General features: G+C 41.8%; 1 protein-coding gene across 1 annotated transcript in view; it reads right to left on the bottom strand.

The window, feature by feature from the left end:
• The window catches only part of CTNNBL1 (catenin beta like 1), a 169248-nt gene that overhangs the window by 99694 nt on the left and 53140 nt on the right, over positions 1–16414 (bottom strand). Inside the window, exons 6-7 of the mRNA XM_019943897.3 lie at positions 8578–8671; positions 5249–5340 (exon numbers count right to left, since the gene is read on the bottom strand). Coding sequence (XP_019799456.1) covers positions 5249–5340; positions 8578–8671 — 186 coding nt within the window. The remainder of the gene's footprint in view (positions 1–5248; positions 5341–8577; positions 8672–16414) is intronic.

The raw sequence follows: 16414 nt of genomic DNA, 5'->3' as shown, positions 1-16414 counted from the left end.
TGAAGTTGGGTTTGAGTGGTTGCTGTGATAAAAGAACTATGTGAAAATCAGTGTGGAACAGGAATGAAGATGGTTGCGTTCAATCTGATTCCAAGGTTTTAGAAGTTGTGTAGTACAACTACACAAGAGGCACACACATCTACTGGTAAGTAATTGTGGTATTTAAGAATGAAATAAAAAATATATTTTATTTTAATTCATGCATATTATTTTTTTGAACGGCTACTAAAGTCTTAGGACATAAATATGTATTAAATTTGTTTGGATCTAACTACTTTAAATGGGACTGGTAGGTCCTCTTTGGCACAGAACCCTGTAAAAACAAAATTACTGAGATACTCATGGCACCATAAATTAAGAATGGTCATCTATGACCGAAGTAACATTTCCTGGTCTCAAGTTTCTTTATCTGTAAAATGGAAACAATAAAATAACATCTTCTTTGGAGAGTTACTCTGAGAATTAAATAATATGGAAGTACCTAATACATAATAGTTGCTATAAGTTTTTCTGATGATTGGGATCAGAAATATCCAGGTTAGAATCTCAGTTCTAACAGTTACCAGCTATGTGATCTTGGCCAAACTACTCTGCCTCTCTAACCTGATTGATATCTCTTACGTTGAGTGAAACTGGGCTAGATGGGAAAGTAGGAGACTAATCTTTCATGCCTAGCCAAAAACAAAAGTCGCCATGGAAGTTTTATTTCTCTTTAAATCTCAGCCAGAGATGACAGCCTCCACGCCTGCAAAATACCAAACTGCCAAATTACAAGGACATTTAGTCAAAATCAGGAGGAAGGAGAATTTATTTAGCAGGTATAGCCTCTTGGATTTTGCAAAGCTAGTCAACGGGAGTTGGAGCTTTGGGGGCTCTCGTCTATCCAGGAGCCTGATGATCCTAAATCTTTCAGCTGTCAGAGTAATTACAGAGTCAAGCATAGGTTTGTACTCAGCATGTACTGGCCTTGAATAAAATTAAACTTCACCTTTTTTGGAGCTGCTGCTTTTTTGGAAAGTACAAGACATTTATGCTACCACCCACAGCCAGAAGCTGCAGATTATTTCTGCAGCTCACCTCCGGTACCTGGAACACATGGGGCAGGTTCAGACACAGCTACAGCCCTGGACAATAGTCAAAGCAGATTGTGCCCTACAAAAATCCCATCTCCTGGTCATAAGAGGCTAAGGACTTAGCATCAACCAGTTGTACATGTAGTATAACACAGCCAATTCTCAATTCATTAGCTCAAGCGCCAAACATTGCAACTGTTTTTGAAGCAATGATTTAATTGGGAAACAAAAAGGAATCTCAATTTTGTTTCCTTGAAAAAGAAAAAAGTTTTGGTGTTATTTTCAATAGTACACAATATGCTAATAAGTTTGTATTCCCCATTAAAAAGTGAACTATGGTGCAGTGTCTCTCATACTACTGTTATCTGCTTACCTGTTAAACCATTTAATGTAATCCTCTGCAATGGGTTTTATCCTTATTAGCAGCACAAATAAGTGAGGTTTCATTTAGTGAATGAAGAAATCCATGAATATCTCTGTATACTGCTAGGCTACCAGTACATAAAGGAGACTCACCAATGTGCCACTCACTTAGTTACTCAAGGACTACTGAATAAACAGGGGATGATCAGTTAAATAGCAGGGTTTTATCAAGCAATGTAAACATAAGTACTCTAGGATGAGGGTTCTCAGACTTCAGCATGCATCAGAATCACCTGGAAGGCTTGTTAAAACACAGATTGCTGGCTCCACCCCAAGCTGGGCAGATTTAATGAGTCTGGGGTGGGTTCAAGAATTTGCATTTCCAACAAGTTGCCAGGTAATTTTGATGCTCCCCATTGGGAACCACACCCTGAGAACAATCTGGAGGAGATACACATATGATGGAGTCCCAGTCCTTGCTCTTAAGGAGTTTAAGGACATTGGGAGAAAGACAAGGAGCACACATAAAAAGAGGAAAGTCTGCCAGGTGATGAAGAAAAGTTGCTCCATGAGGGTAAGGGTCACACAGTTATAGGCATATGTTACAACCCAGATCTGCTAACTCCCAGAAGAGAACCAGTAGAAAAAAAATAAAATGATTGATATTCAGGAAAGAAAGAGGGCAATATGGGCTGGGGGCAAAGTAGTGCTATGGAAAGGGTGCATGAAGAAAGTCTGGAGGCTTGGGTTTTAATTCTAGGTCTATCTCTAACTAGCTGCATGAATTTGGGCAAGGCACTTAATCTCTACAGGTCTTGATTTTTAATTTTTTATCTGCAACAGAACTTATAAAATTCCTTTCAGTTCAAAAAATGATGGAGGCAATGTGGAAGAGTAGGGATTTAAGTTGGTTAATGAAGGTGGTGTATAATTTAGAATTACATAGGCAGGAGTCATTCCTGGGGGATGGGGGGAACATGAACAAAGACAGACACAGAGGTCAACACTGTTGACCCTTGTTGACCTTTGCAAAGGGGGTAGGTACAAGAGATGTCTGAACAGTAATAAGGCCAGTGTTTCAAAACTGAGAAATGAAAGGAAAAAGGAAAGAAAAGAAAGATCAGGCCGCGTTAAAGGGCCTTGAAAAGTAGGCAGAGATGGTGGGATCTGACGCAGAGGGCAGTAGCATGACTCTAGGAAGGTTCTTGAATAGGGAATGGCATAATGAAAATGGAGCCTTAAATTAGTTTGGGAGCAGTGCGGAACAAAAATGCTCACATTTCTAGAGACCAGTGGATCTTAGTGAGGGTTGTACATTTATAATCACAGGTGGAACTTCTCTAAAATACACCGAAGACAGAGGCTTGAGACAGTAAGTCTGGGAATCTGTATTTTTAAAAGTTCTACTGGTGAAAGTAAGGATCTGGGTCCAGCACTCATTCTGATTCACCATGATATTTATGAGGGTGAAGATTAAAATAAGCACTTTCCTAGATTACGACAAATAAGAGTAAGGCATTGGTTTTAAAGACATGCCTTCTTACTGGCCTCGCCCTTAAGCAGAACCTTTCATTAATGTTCTGGGCAGCACAGGATTTTTCTAAGGGTACTTGCTTACTAGTAAAATAACCAAATAGCATTTTAATGTTTAGATACCCCAAAACCTTGAAAAACTGTTTCAGAGACAGCAACACGGCTATTTATGCCTTGAGGATTGCATAAACACTATGCCTAAAAGGCAAGAGTCGAAAGCTTGCAAGACTACCGAATGGACCTCTTTATTACTCTCATAAGGGTAATGGTATCCAAGCCAAACACCCAAAGGTCTCGATTTCCCTTCCTGTTACTAATCCAAAAAAAGACTGGCAAGTTTAAACACCTTTCAAAAGGCAGAAGAGGCCTTACATTCTGGTTTAATGAAGAACCCTTGATTCAGTATCAAGTCTCAAGTAACTGGGAAAAATTGGTCCTGATTTCAAAAAGACAAAAACTATTGGATTATTTTGTATATTTTAAGGTTAAGGCCCCAACCTATGGCCACCCCATCAACAATTCAGGTCTCTGCCATCTATCCTACCCCCTTAACTACGTGTTTTACTTTCCTCTCCCCTACTCCTCACCCCCAAAATGTCTCAAGGCTTTGGAGAATAAAGATTTGTTGAATAATGAGGGAAGAAGAAACCGAGGGAGATGTGAAGATAATTACATGCGGAAACCAAAGGACATCAAAACTCATGAGAGGAGGTTGGAAGGAAGCTGCAACCTTCCTTGAGAAAAGGAAGCTGCAAAAATGACAATGAATGAATTAACCAGACCTGATTTTTCCTGAAAGGAAAGGCGAGGGCGAGGGTGTGTGTGTGGGTAGGAAGTTGCAGTCTACTGAACTATGCCTTAAGTTTATCCTCTGCCAGCAAATGTGCCCATACCCACTGATGATAATATACAGCAGGCCAGCTGAATATCCTCAAGTCATGTTATGTAAGTCTATGTTACAGATTTAATGGGAACAAGGGATTAAATAAGAAGGATTGGGGAAGACCTAGACTGTCAGAGAGGGAGGGAACCATGGGGGCATATGATATCTTAGGCAGAATCTTCTTCCTTAGTCCTACCAAGACAGTGGGGGACAAATCGGACCTGATGCACCTCAGACTTTCTGCATCTCTATGACACTCTGAAGCACAGCAAGGCCAGGACTACTTAAAGAATCATACCAGCTACAAACACGTCTTCCTCTTTCTCACTGAAAAGTTGGGAACCCTTGCTTGCCGAGATTATTTCAGTAGCACATAGGCAGTTCCAAACTGCCTTCCATCATACCTTTGGTTAACACTATCCTGAGAGAAGCTCTTACCTCTCCCTTTCCTCATTTACTCTCTGTGACAGCACTAAATGTTAAAAAGATGGTCAAAAGGACTATGCTAGGAAGGAAAGAGAATGAATAATCCAACAGAAATATGAACAAAGGATATAAATAGGAAGCTAAAAGAGATGAATACAAATGGCTAATAAAAAACTGAAAGCCAATACACTGTCCTCGATTTTAAAATTCCAAATTAAAATGAAATACACATTTTCACTTATCAGTTTGACAAAATTTTAAGTTTGGTAATACCCAATGTAGGTAAGGGAAACAGACCCTCTCAACTATTAGATTTTGCAATATCTACCAAAAATGTTAATGTGCATACCCTTTGACCTATCAATTCTATTTCTAGGAACTTATCCTACAAATAAACTAACACTAGCGTTCAAGGGGAAAAAAAATGTGCATGTGTACATGGGGATATTCACTGCAGCATTGTTTTAACAGTGAAAAACTATTATAAACAGGAGAATGGTTAAATTGACTTTGGTACAACCGTAAAATGGAATACTAGGCAGCCATTAGTTCAGCGAAAAGATCAACTTGCAAAAGAAAATAATATATCATTCTATTTGTGAAACACACACAAACACACTCACATACTCTTATTTACACAGAAAATTTCTGGAAGGATAGATAAAATATTGTTAACAGAGGCTGTCTCTGAGAAGTGGAACTAGAAGGAATCAGCAGAGAACTTTTCAGTATAAACCTTCTGTACCACATGAATTTGTGTTGACAACATGTTTATATTATTTTCAGGGGCATTAAAGGGTACTTTTAAAACAAACAAAAGAAGAGAAGCAAAGAAAGAGGCAAGAGTTGCCAAAAGATTCCCCAACTAGATCACATAGCCTATGAGTAACAATCTGTGCCGATGACCCAGCATGAGCTGTGCCCAGAGCAAAGAGAGGTTTGAGCTACAGTCCCACAAAGCCAAACTTACCTTCAGCCTCTTCAGCAGCCACTGCAGAAGACCCTGCTGGGCAGCCTCGGTGCACATCTCAGGCCGGAACTCAGCCATGTTCTCCACAATAGCTGAAGGGAGACAGACACCAGTAATTTGGGAGGGCAACTTTGTTTCCATCTTCAACAAGCTTGCTTCCCAAGACAGACATTTTATTCCTCTTTCCACTTCCCTGTATTCCTCCCAGCCAGATGCTGTGTTGTCATTTTCAGATTAACCAGGGAGATGCTATGGTTTTTTTTTTTCTTCAAGTTATGTTACAAGTAAAACTCATAACTGAATGTGATGGAATTCAATAAAGGAATAGAGAAACATTTTCTGTGTTAACAGGGAACAACACTACAGCAGTGTGAATATCTGCCTAAGAAGGCCCTCTTAATCTCACTGTACTGGAGTCCCTGAGACCTGTGACTAAAGAAACAGGGGGCTAGGCAGAAGCCTTAAGGAAAAATCAGGGGATGAATTCAGAGCCTCTTCCTCTCCTGATTCATCCATTTTCAGATCTCTTTCTCTGGATACTGCAAGGGAAGCAAGCATGATCTTAACTGAACAAAATAATGTGCATAGAGGGGAAAGACCATGCTGGCAGAGGTAACCGTCAGGTACTCAGGAGCAAACATAACTGGTACTGCTATCTCCTACAACAACCAAATTACTGTTTAAGGGAAAACTTTTAAATGAGGAGGCAAAAAAAGTGACTGTATGATTATGATGCTAAAAAAAGGACATTAAAAAAACAAAACCCAAACCTGTAGTCTCATTCTATAGCATCCAGTGCTTTCCTTCCTTCAGGGCTCCATCCGCTCCCCATCCCAGGATATGTTATTATCTATCATAAAGCAGATCGGAGTTCTGTGCTCTTTAAGCACAACGCCCAGCGGGTCTGAGTCTTGAAGAGAAAGGGCTGAAGAAAGCACTACACCTCCTATCTGCTTCCTCACTCATGCCAGCCTCACCAATGGCAAGTTAAAGAATGACCAGGCAGCCCCTCAGGGAGTGGATACAAAGCTGTGGGAGCAGAGTAGCAACGAGACCCCTGAGAGATGAAGATCATTTTAATAGCTTAATTACTTTCTCACATTTTCTAAGAAATCAGCTCATTCATTTTAATCTCCAATGCCTTTATCTTATTCTGCTTACACTTTAGGTGGCTTTCTATTGTCCACTAGGATAAAATCCAAACATCCTGCCAGGGCTTAGAAGGTCTTCCATAATCTGGACAAACTTACTCCTCCGGTCCCATCTCCCACCACACCTATCTCACACTGCCACAGTACATTTCTAGTCTTCCCCCAAAGCCCTTGCCCATTCATGGCTTTACAAATGATACTGCCCTGCCCGTCTCACATTTCTCCGTCAAAATGCCCCTGTCAGGACTTCCCTGGTGGTGCAGTGGTTAAGAATCCGCCTGCCAATGCAAGGGACACAGGTTCGATCCTTGGTCTGGGAAGATCCCACATGTTGCGGAGCAACTAAGCCCGTGCGCCACAACTACTGAGCCTGTGCGCCTAGAGCCTGTGCTCCACAAGAGAAGCCACCGCAATGAGAAGCCTGCACAATCGCAACAAAGAGTATCCCCCGCTCGCCGCAACTAGAGAAAGCCCGCACACAGCAATGAAGATCCAACGCAGCCAAAAATAAATAAATAAATGAATAATTTAAAAAAAATGCACCTGTCTTCATATTCAGCCCTAATCAGCTACCTGCTCCTACCCAGCAACTTGGAGACCCTTCCTCTTCACTTCCATAGTGCTCCCCACTATTATACCATTTGTCACCCTGTATTACCTTTCCTTTCTGTTCAAGACTTTCCCATCACTCTGCCTCTTAAGAAGAACTGTGCCTAATTCACCTTTGTGCCTAGAACAGTGCCTGACAAACATCGGATGGTTAATAAGGGAAAGAGGGATGAATCTCCTGAGCTGTTGGTAAGGGACCAAGTTGAAAGTAGACAGATCTTCATAGACTGCCAGGCCAGTGCTTTTTCCATTACATCAGGCTCTTTTTATTAACTGTCAGTTAAGACTTCTGATACTCTTTCTACTCAGCAGAATTCAGCATTAGGCTAACAGATGGCAATGCCAAATTCTGGCTCTAGACAATAGCCAACCCCCAAATCACAGACTGTTGTGTTCTCTCTTCTCTTACTCCCTAGGTGCCATGTCTTCCTCCTTCTTTATGATAATCTTCACAGTAGAGAGTATAAAACTATAAGAGAAATCTGTGCTAGACACAAAGGAGCTGGGAGAAAATCTAATCTCATCAAAATTTCTACTTCTGCTGGGCCTTGTTCATTTCTCAAGCTCTGCTTACAGATATGTCACCTTTGGTTTTATAAAACAGTGACCAGTGATAAAGAGGACTACCCAAAAGCACGATTTTAAATAGGCTATTGGTTCAGCAACTTTGCAGGGGGAAAGACTGGAGAGACTCAAGGAGAAAGGAGGAGGAGGGGAAATATTGCAGAGGAATCCACTTAAATGAACATATGATAAAGGGGCAGCCAAGTTAACAGCAATATTTCAACTCACAGTTTACATGGCAAAGTACACATAAGAAGTGAAAGAAATACTCTTTTTCAAATAAAATGTCCTATAAAGGTACAAGCATACCTTGGAGGTATTGTGGGTTTGATTCCAGACCACTGCAATAAAGCGAATATCACAATAAAGCAAATCACATGAATATTTTGGTTTCCTATGATATATAAAAGTTATGTTTACACTATATTGTATGTAGTCTATTAGGTATGCAATAGCATTATGTCTAAAAGAATGTACATACCTTAATTTAAAAATACTGTATTAGTATATAATGCTAACTATCATCTGACAATGCAGGGTTGCCACAAACTTTCAATTTGTAAAAATGTAATATCTGCAAAGCACGATAAAGTGCAATAAAATGAGGTATGCCTGTATACAGTTGTTCAAAAGTTTGTAGTTCCACTGAAGGGAAATGTGAAGAAGAACCAACAGAAGGGGATTCAAAAATGGTAAAATATACACTTTCCAAAGCAAATAGAAAAGAATTCATCCTGCACAGACTTCATCCTAACTTTTGGAGGCAAAGGCAAAGGCCTGCTCAAAGAAGCCAGCAGTTTTTGTCCAGGAATGATTCTGCTTTTATTACCGCAAGCCAAACCAAAGCAGCCGTTATATGAAATCTACACAAGGGTCTTCATTTGGGAGCAGAAAAAAGGAAAACCCTCCTGCTGTTGACTCTGTAATGAAGGAGGAAGGAAATGAGTACCAAACCCCAAAACAAACACAAAGAAACTCAGAAGATGCTGGCACCCTTCCCCTTACCCAGAGTGTTGTGGACGCCATCTGCCTCTTCTTTCACAGACTCATCCAGACGCTCCAGATTCTGCACAAGCAGGGCCACCACTTGCCCGTCCACCTTCAGCAACAGGGGAGCAAAAGGAGAATGGGATACATGTCACAAACAGTCTCCAAAATGTTGTCATTCCCATGCTCCTCTACTGAATGAACAAAGTAAACAACCTGCCACTTATGGTTTACAGTACGCTCTCCCATCCCAATACCTCTTTTGAGGTTTGAAGTGACCCTGAGGCAAAGAAGGGGCAGGCATCACTATCCCTAACTTTAGATTGAAGCTTAAGGGAACAAGGTAAAATTCAAGGTTACACATTTAACTGAGTGACATACTAGCACTTGAACCTAGGCCTCTGAAATCAAGTCCTGTGCTCTTTCTACTTCTATGCGGTATTTAAACACCTTACAAAACTGCCATCTTAAGTCAAGTCACAAGTTCATTCAAGTCAAAAGCACATTTCTAGACCACAGCACCAAGAGATATTCAGTTGGGAAGTTTACTTGCCATATTTACACTAACATCAAAATTTAGGGTTAAACTCAAAACATTCCTAAGTTTCTACATCAAGCTTTTATGAAACTATTACTTTCAAAGAACTTCTGACTCCTGCTCGAAAAGAATATTAACAGAATAAAATACCTTATGTTTGTATTACACATAATGCATAAGAAAGCAATTACATTTCTCTTATTTAATTTGATTCACATAACACTTATAGGAAAATTTTAGTAGCCACATCATATAGATGATATTTAAGAGATTAATGACTTAGCCAAGACCACACAGCTACTAAGCAGTGGCAGCAGAAGCAAAAACCAAGCTTCCTTCTTAGGTGAAATAATGCTTACGCTGCTTCACACTACCTTCTGGCACAATGTGTGCCCTTACAGAGACTGCCTTGGGGAACCCTGAGGCACACCAAGGAAGATAACTAAGGAAACACCTAATAATCAAGAAGTGATTATCTATCTGGTAATACATTTCTAAGTCATAGCCAATAAGTAAACCTATACTGGAAGATAAGATCTACTGCATACCCATGATATATCCTCTCTCTCATCACCTCAGTTTCTTCACTTAGGAAATGGGAAAAAGTTGTAAAGATTAAATGAAATTATATGGCATACTTTACCCTGGGTCTGGTTCCAAAATTAAGTAGAGAGTTTGAATCTAGCCCTTTACTTCTTCTGATACCTGCACTGTTCATATCTCCCACGGGCTAAGAAAAACTCAAATTCTTTGAAGGCAGGCACTGCACCATCATTTATCTTGGTACACTCCTCAAAGTCAAGTGCAATACTATACATTCAGTAATTTTGCTAAATTTAAATAAACTGACAAAACACTCTACTTTGTGTACTGTAGTCATATTTTTGTTTTTTGTTTTTTTCTTTTTGCGGTACGCGGGCCTCTCACTGCTGTGGCCTCTCCCGTTGGGGAGCACAGGCTCCGGATGCGCAGGCTCAGCGGCCATGGCTCACGGGCCCAGCCGCTCCGTGGCACGTGGGATCTTCCCGGACCGGGGCACGAACCCGTGTCCCCTGCATTGGCAGGTGGACTCTCAACCACTGCGTCACCAGGGAAGCCCTGTAGTCATATTTTTATATACACTGCTCCATTTACTCTCATGTAATCCTCACAACTTTTACAGGTGAGAAAAACAAAGGTCCAGAGAGGTTAATTAGCCTGGTCAAAGTCACAAAGCTTGTGGCAGAAGTGACCAACTCCGAGACTATTTTTTCCCATCATGTCCTGTCACTTCAATGAGGGGAAAAGAAAGGAGAGGAAAGAAAGGAGAGAGAAGGAAATGATCTCATTCAACTGATGCCTCCTGAACACTTGTGTATAAGGCACTCTATGGACAATTTAAACTGAGCCTGAGGATGGAACAATGGCAAGAGGGACAGATCTTCAAAGAAGGCCTCTTTACTCTTTCTGGGTGAGACTTAAGGGAAGCATCTGGATGGGGGAAAAGCTGAAGTTGTTGACTAATTTGGGATACCTGAATCACGAATGAAGCAGATTTTTCTAGGCTCTCCTTTATGCCCTGGTGTGAGAAGCAATGAAAGACACTAGTTGCAGATTGGAGGGGATACTGATGCCAGAATTGAGAACTCCTGTAAATACGAGAAAGAGCTGTTTCCCTCTCTTGTATCAAGGAGATATAGTCTTGCTCTCAAATCTCACAGCCAGAAAAAGCTTCACCAAAGAAATCCACTGCAATATTTTCCTTAATTAATTGGACAATTTGGGTATGTGAGAGAAAACAGAAAAACATCTGGGGGAAAAACATGAATCATATCACAGTTTGTGTTTCCCTAAATCACCCTGACTGATTTATAATCTCCCTGAATCTTAAAGCAGCGGACACTGCAACTCCGTTGGGTATCACACTGCTTGTCGGTTCTGCAAACAGCCTCACCGGTTTCAACTGCTTATTGATGCTTTATGTGCATTATCCCCCCGTCCCCTTTCCTTGATTCTTAGTTATGTTACCCATGGTCTGCTGTCCGGAGAGTGGTGGGGACAGTGGCAGTAAGCAACACATTCAAATCCCAGAACTGAATGGTTATTGGTAATGGGTGTCTGGCTAGAGGAAATCTTTTTTTCTTGCTACAAAAATCTAACTTCTAACAGACAGCCTTTTTAAGCTTGCAAAGTGTGAAACTTTATGTTTAGCTAGGTTAAATGCAATTTTATCTGAATGCAGCAGGGTCAAAGCAGTCAAAATACATTTAGCTGAGAAAACCCTCAGGAAAACATTTATATTATGCATAGCTCCAGATATCATCTAGTAAGAAGCACAAATTAGCATTCTGTCCCTCTAAACTCGGGTCTACCACCTTCCTGCCCGTTTTGGACCTGTGACTAACTCTGAAACTAAAACCAAATCCTGCTTAGGGATTAAAGCATCAGCTAGAGTAACCCTGGCCTTGGAAATCATGACTGTCTTAAGCCTGATGTTTTCTGATAAGGCATTGGCTTTTTCCACTTGTTACCAGGTCTCCCAAACAATACTCCACCAGGTCCTACTGAGACAGGGTTCAAGGGCATGATCAGTCATATTTTTCCACTTGACCAGAGAGGGTAGATACAAGAGAAGATGAGGAAATAAAAAAGGGATAGAAGAGGGGAGATGAGAGCGTTTGAAGGATTCCTTTTCTATCTTGCACAATCTGCCAACAAGGTTTCTCAAGAGTTTGACTGGAGCTTTTCTACCTACTATGAGTTCTGGAAATTTCATATTTAAAAAACAATAATAAACCCTCCCCCTGCCCTACACACACACCCACTGAATCTTGATCAAGCAATAAGTTTTGAAAATACACATAGTAATATGGTCATAATGTAAAACTTAGGCCTGCTGCAAGCTAATATATTCTAGCTTCCACTCTTGCCCCTCCAACCCATTATCGACACAGCTCCCAAGAGTGGTCTTTCTAGAATGTTAGGTCAGACTATGTTACTACTCCCCTGAACACTGGCAATCCCATCCGAACTTACTACAAGGCCTACAAAGCCCAGTGTGGTCTGGCCCTGACGGTGCTCTCTCCCTTCACCCCAGCTGTGCTCCAACAATACCGGCCTTTTTTTTGTTCCTTGAGTATGTCAAGCTCATTCCTTGCCCTTGGTCATTCTGAATGGCTGGCTTCTTCTCATCACCCAGAACTCAGGCCTTTCCTGACTATCTAATTTGATGTGACTCTCCAGTTGCTCTACAGGACATCATTCTATGTTAATTCTCTATGTAACAAGGAGTCATTACCTGTTTTCTCGTTTACTTATTTACTGTTTCTCCCGACACTAGAATACGAGCTCCACAAAAACAGACTTTGTCAGTCTTGCTCACTGCTACATAAGCAATTCTTAGAATCCAGAACACACTAAGCATTCAATAAACAATTAGTGAAATGAATGACCAAATGAATTCTGCTTGAGAACAAATACAGATGAAGGTGAGGACGTGAATAGAAATGGGAAGGGATAAAAGTGGTAGCATCCAGAAACTTACATAAGTACCCTCAGAACCACCAAAAACCTGCCAACTTCAGCCTCACCTGAGCAGCACAAAGGCATTGCCACCAGCTCAAGCTTCAAAATTTACGTAGGGTTAATTGAGGGCAAGAATGGGTATAGGGCAATCTCCTGGCTCTCCACATCAAAGCCACATTGTGAAACTATAGTAAGTGGTGGCTCCCAGCCACATTTCCACCTCCTCTGGCTGTGACCCCTCCAAGCACCCTCACATTGAAGCCTCCCTACAGGGGCCATGGCCAATACCTACAGCTCTGCCGCCCCTCCTGGTTCTTCCCCATCAGAAGGGATGGCTCTCTCCTCCTCATTTCCAAAGAAGCTTGCATCTCTCACAGTCATTCTTAATGCTCTGCCTTGTATTATCATCATTACTTATTTCATCCTCTTTTTTTTTTTTTAAACTAAACATCTATCCCTCCATGTCTCATTTAGGTCCACACCCTTCAGATGTTTTTGGGTATTTGTTCAAAATGTTTTTTGAACATTTGCTGAAATGAAAAAAAATGTTTGTTGAAGTCAACAAACATTCACAAACATTTCACTGTGTGGCATGTGATATATATCATTTTAACTTGACATTTACTAAGTACTTAATATGTCCCAGACATTTATACCTTCATTAAGACAATGGCTAACATTTATTGGGTGTTTACTCTGTGCCAGACACTGTTCTAAAGATCTACTAAGTATCTCATTTATTCCTCACTTCAGCTCTACGCAATAAGCACTACTGTTATCCCCATTTTACAGAAGAATGAACTGAGTACAGAGAGGATAGGTAACTTTCTCAAGGTCACACAGATGGTAAGTGACAAAGCCACCACTTTGGCCACTCCCCTGATCGGGATCACATCTCAGGGAAGACAAACTTAAAAACAGTGCCAGGATATACACAGTGGTAGGGGAACACAAATTCTGCTGAAGTGATGAGTCTGAAAAAGACTCAGGAGAGATAAGGTTTAAGTGAGGCTTTAAAGAATGAGTAGTATTCCAGATAGCCCAGGGGAAGCAAGCCTTGCCAAGCTGAGGGCAGATGTGAGCAAAGCATGGGATTGCCAAGCGCATGGCAAATTTTGGGACTAGGGAGTAGGGAAATGACTGTAATCTAATCATGACTCTCAAGGAGTCCAATGTCTTCTTAAGAGAGGCATGCCAGAGAACTGCCATCAAAGCAAATACCCTGTGTTCCCGCTCTTCGGAAAAGACTGTATTTCCCAGGCTACCCAATCAACTTGTTACAAAGCACAAATATTTGCCTTCTGCATAAGTAATAGCAGTGGATATAAACCAAACCTTAAACCCCAAAGATCCCTGAGAATACCAGGACAGCACTCTCTCCCCACAGATGTGCTATTCTATTGCTCAGGACTTCCAAATGAGAAAATGACCAAGGCAATAACTGCAAACTGAACATCACAATAAATTCTACTACATGTTCTCTAGCCTCTGCTCATTCAATTCCAGGCCTCCAATATTGGCCCCAAATTAAGACTACGAAGACAACTCAGCCCTTGTAATATGAGAATACTTATCAAACTTCTTCCTGAATGCAGCACAAGGGTAGAAAAAAAACAGATGAAGACCACCTGCCAGTTCTGCTCTCTGATATTTACTGATGGCTCCTGACTGGCGGCAGATAAGCAAATAATATATGGGAGTCTAGAAATGTTCAATTGTTTGTGATTCACACCAGCCCCACCAGTATAAAGCTGTAAGAGTCAAAAGCTTAAAATAATATAATAAGAAAGAAACTAAACAAAACAAACAGAAGACCCTGTATAGCAGCTACCTAATGGCTCCCCAGACTGAGGATGAACTGTCTCTTCCCAAACAAACAATAAAATCTGCAAGATCCAGCTTTCATTGGTGGGCTTGGCAACACAGAAAACACAAAGGGGGCTTTTGTGTGAATTGCTGTTTCTGGGTACGTTTTACAGGCAGCAGACCAGCTAGCTGTTCTTCTCTTGTTTCCTCTATTCACACAGGCAAAGGATGATAATTAAAATCAGCCCAGAGTCCAGGCAGGAAGGCTCACTCAGGGCCACTGTAATTAACCTCTGAAAGGTAAGACTACACAAATGACACTGTGGGGACATGGAGAAGGAGCAAGTGCCACAGCCTTCCTTCAGATGCTCCTCCAAACAAAAGGACACCCCGACATCACCCTTTTCTGTCTGCACAGTGGTTCAAAGGAAAAATAAAGGTCCTGAATTCTACGAAAGTGGCAGTTTGCTCTAGGAAGGAGCTTGAAAGAAAAACGGCCATAGAAATTTTCATCATACTCAGTCACAAATGGCCCTGCTGGACTCCAGCCTCGCTCTCTGTAAGAGACAGTCCTTCATATCCAGTGGGTTCACAGCCCCTTCATTCACACCAAATGGTAGCTGTGAGCAAGGCACATGGGAAATTTCTCATGTCAAGAACCTCAAGACAGAAAGGGTGAGGAGGGGGTGGGGAGCGTAGCAGTGGGGTCTCAGAATCATTTGGGGTCCTCGTCCCAGCCATTCTGATTCAGCAGGTCTTGGATGGGGCCAGAAAGCAGCCTAACAAGCACCCCAGGTGCTTCTAATACAAGTGGCTACATGGACCTTTGATAAACTCTGCAAACTGCATCAAAACCAGTACTTATTAACATTCTTAACCAGAGAGAAAAGACCAGACAGCAGAAGACAACAGAAAGATGGAAAATCAACAGAAACTTGAGGAGGGAGATAGCTTGGTGGGTGGACAGAGCTCCACAGGCAGTATCAGGGTAAGAGGCTGGAGTAGAGTCACTCCTGCCACTGGCCAGCTGTGGGGCCCTGGGGCCCTCTCCCATGCCTGGTAAGAGGGAAACTGGTGCTGTGGGACAGGACTGCAGTGGGAATCCCAACATGCAGAAGCTCATCTTTGCTGTTACAGGGACTGGCTGAGAGTGATGCAGTGGAAGGCTTCACTTCTGCACCTGGGCTTCCTCAAGGGTAGAGTGAGTTGATGAGATTACATCACTTCACCTCACATATAAATTCTTCGGATTGGCTGCTTCCTGGAATAATACCTGAAGAAGATTCTGAGGCCTTGCCTAGGCTCCACAAAAAGGAACACAGAAATCAGCTGACCCTGTCTTCTGCAGTCAGTGGCCGCTACTTGGACCTGGATGAGCTAGAAGGTTTGTTCTTGTTTTTAAACGTTCTCCGATTCCCTATCTGTACAACAAATAATAATGATACCTGTCTTTACTAGCACTTGGGATTATAAAGCCCAGAGAAGAAAAGAAACTCTTTGCTGCAAAAACTCTTTGTAAAAAGGTCAGAAGCAACACAGTGAGGGCAGGCGTGCAGGAATGTGGAGTCAAAGAGAACACAGGTTCAAATCCCAGCCGTGTGACCACGGGCAGGTTGTTTTGCCTCTCTAAGCCTCAGCTTCATGGCTATAAATGGGAATTACAGCAGTAATACCCTTCTGAGAGGTTACAGCGAGGATTAAATAAAGTGTAAAAAACAAGAAAACGCCTGCCTACAGCACATATTTAATAAATACTAGGACTCTACAACCCCTGACCTAACACAGTTCCAAAGAATAAAGTACCCCACATGTTGCACTTCACTTTCCTACTCTCCTCATTCAGTCCCGCCTTGCCACTCACGGGCCCAGCCGCTCCGCGGCATGTGGGATCTTCCTGCTCTGGGGCACGAACCCGTGTCCCCTGCATCGGCAGGCGGACTCTCAACCACTGCGCCACCAGGGAAGCCCTGGCTTGTTTTTTTTTGCACTTTACTTTCTTACTCTCCT

The sequence above is a fragment of the Tursiops truncatus genome, chromosome 15 (genome assembly GCF_011762595.2).
Source record: "Tursiops truncatus isolate mTurTru1 chromosome 15, mTurTru1.mat.Y, whole genome shotgun sequence".
NCBI classification, from domain to species: domain Eukaryota; kingdom Metazoa; phylum Chordata; class Mammalia; order Artiodactyla; family Delphinidae; genus Tursiops; species Tursiops truncatus.
Note: the sequence above shows the minus strand (reverse complement) of the source record. Positions and strands in the feature narration are given on the sequence as shown.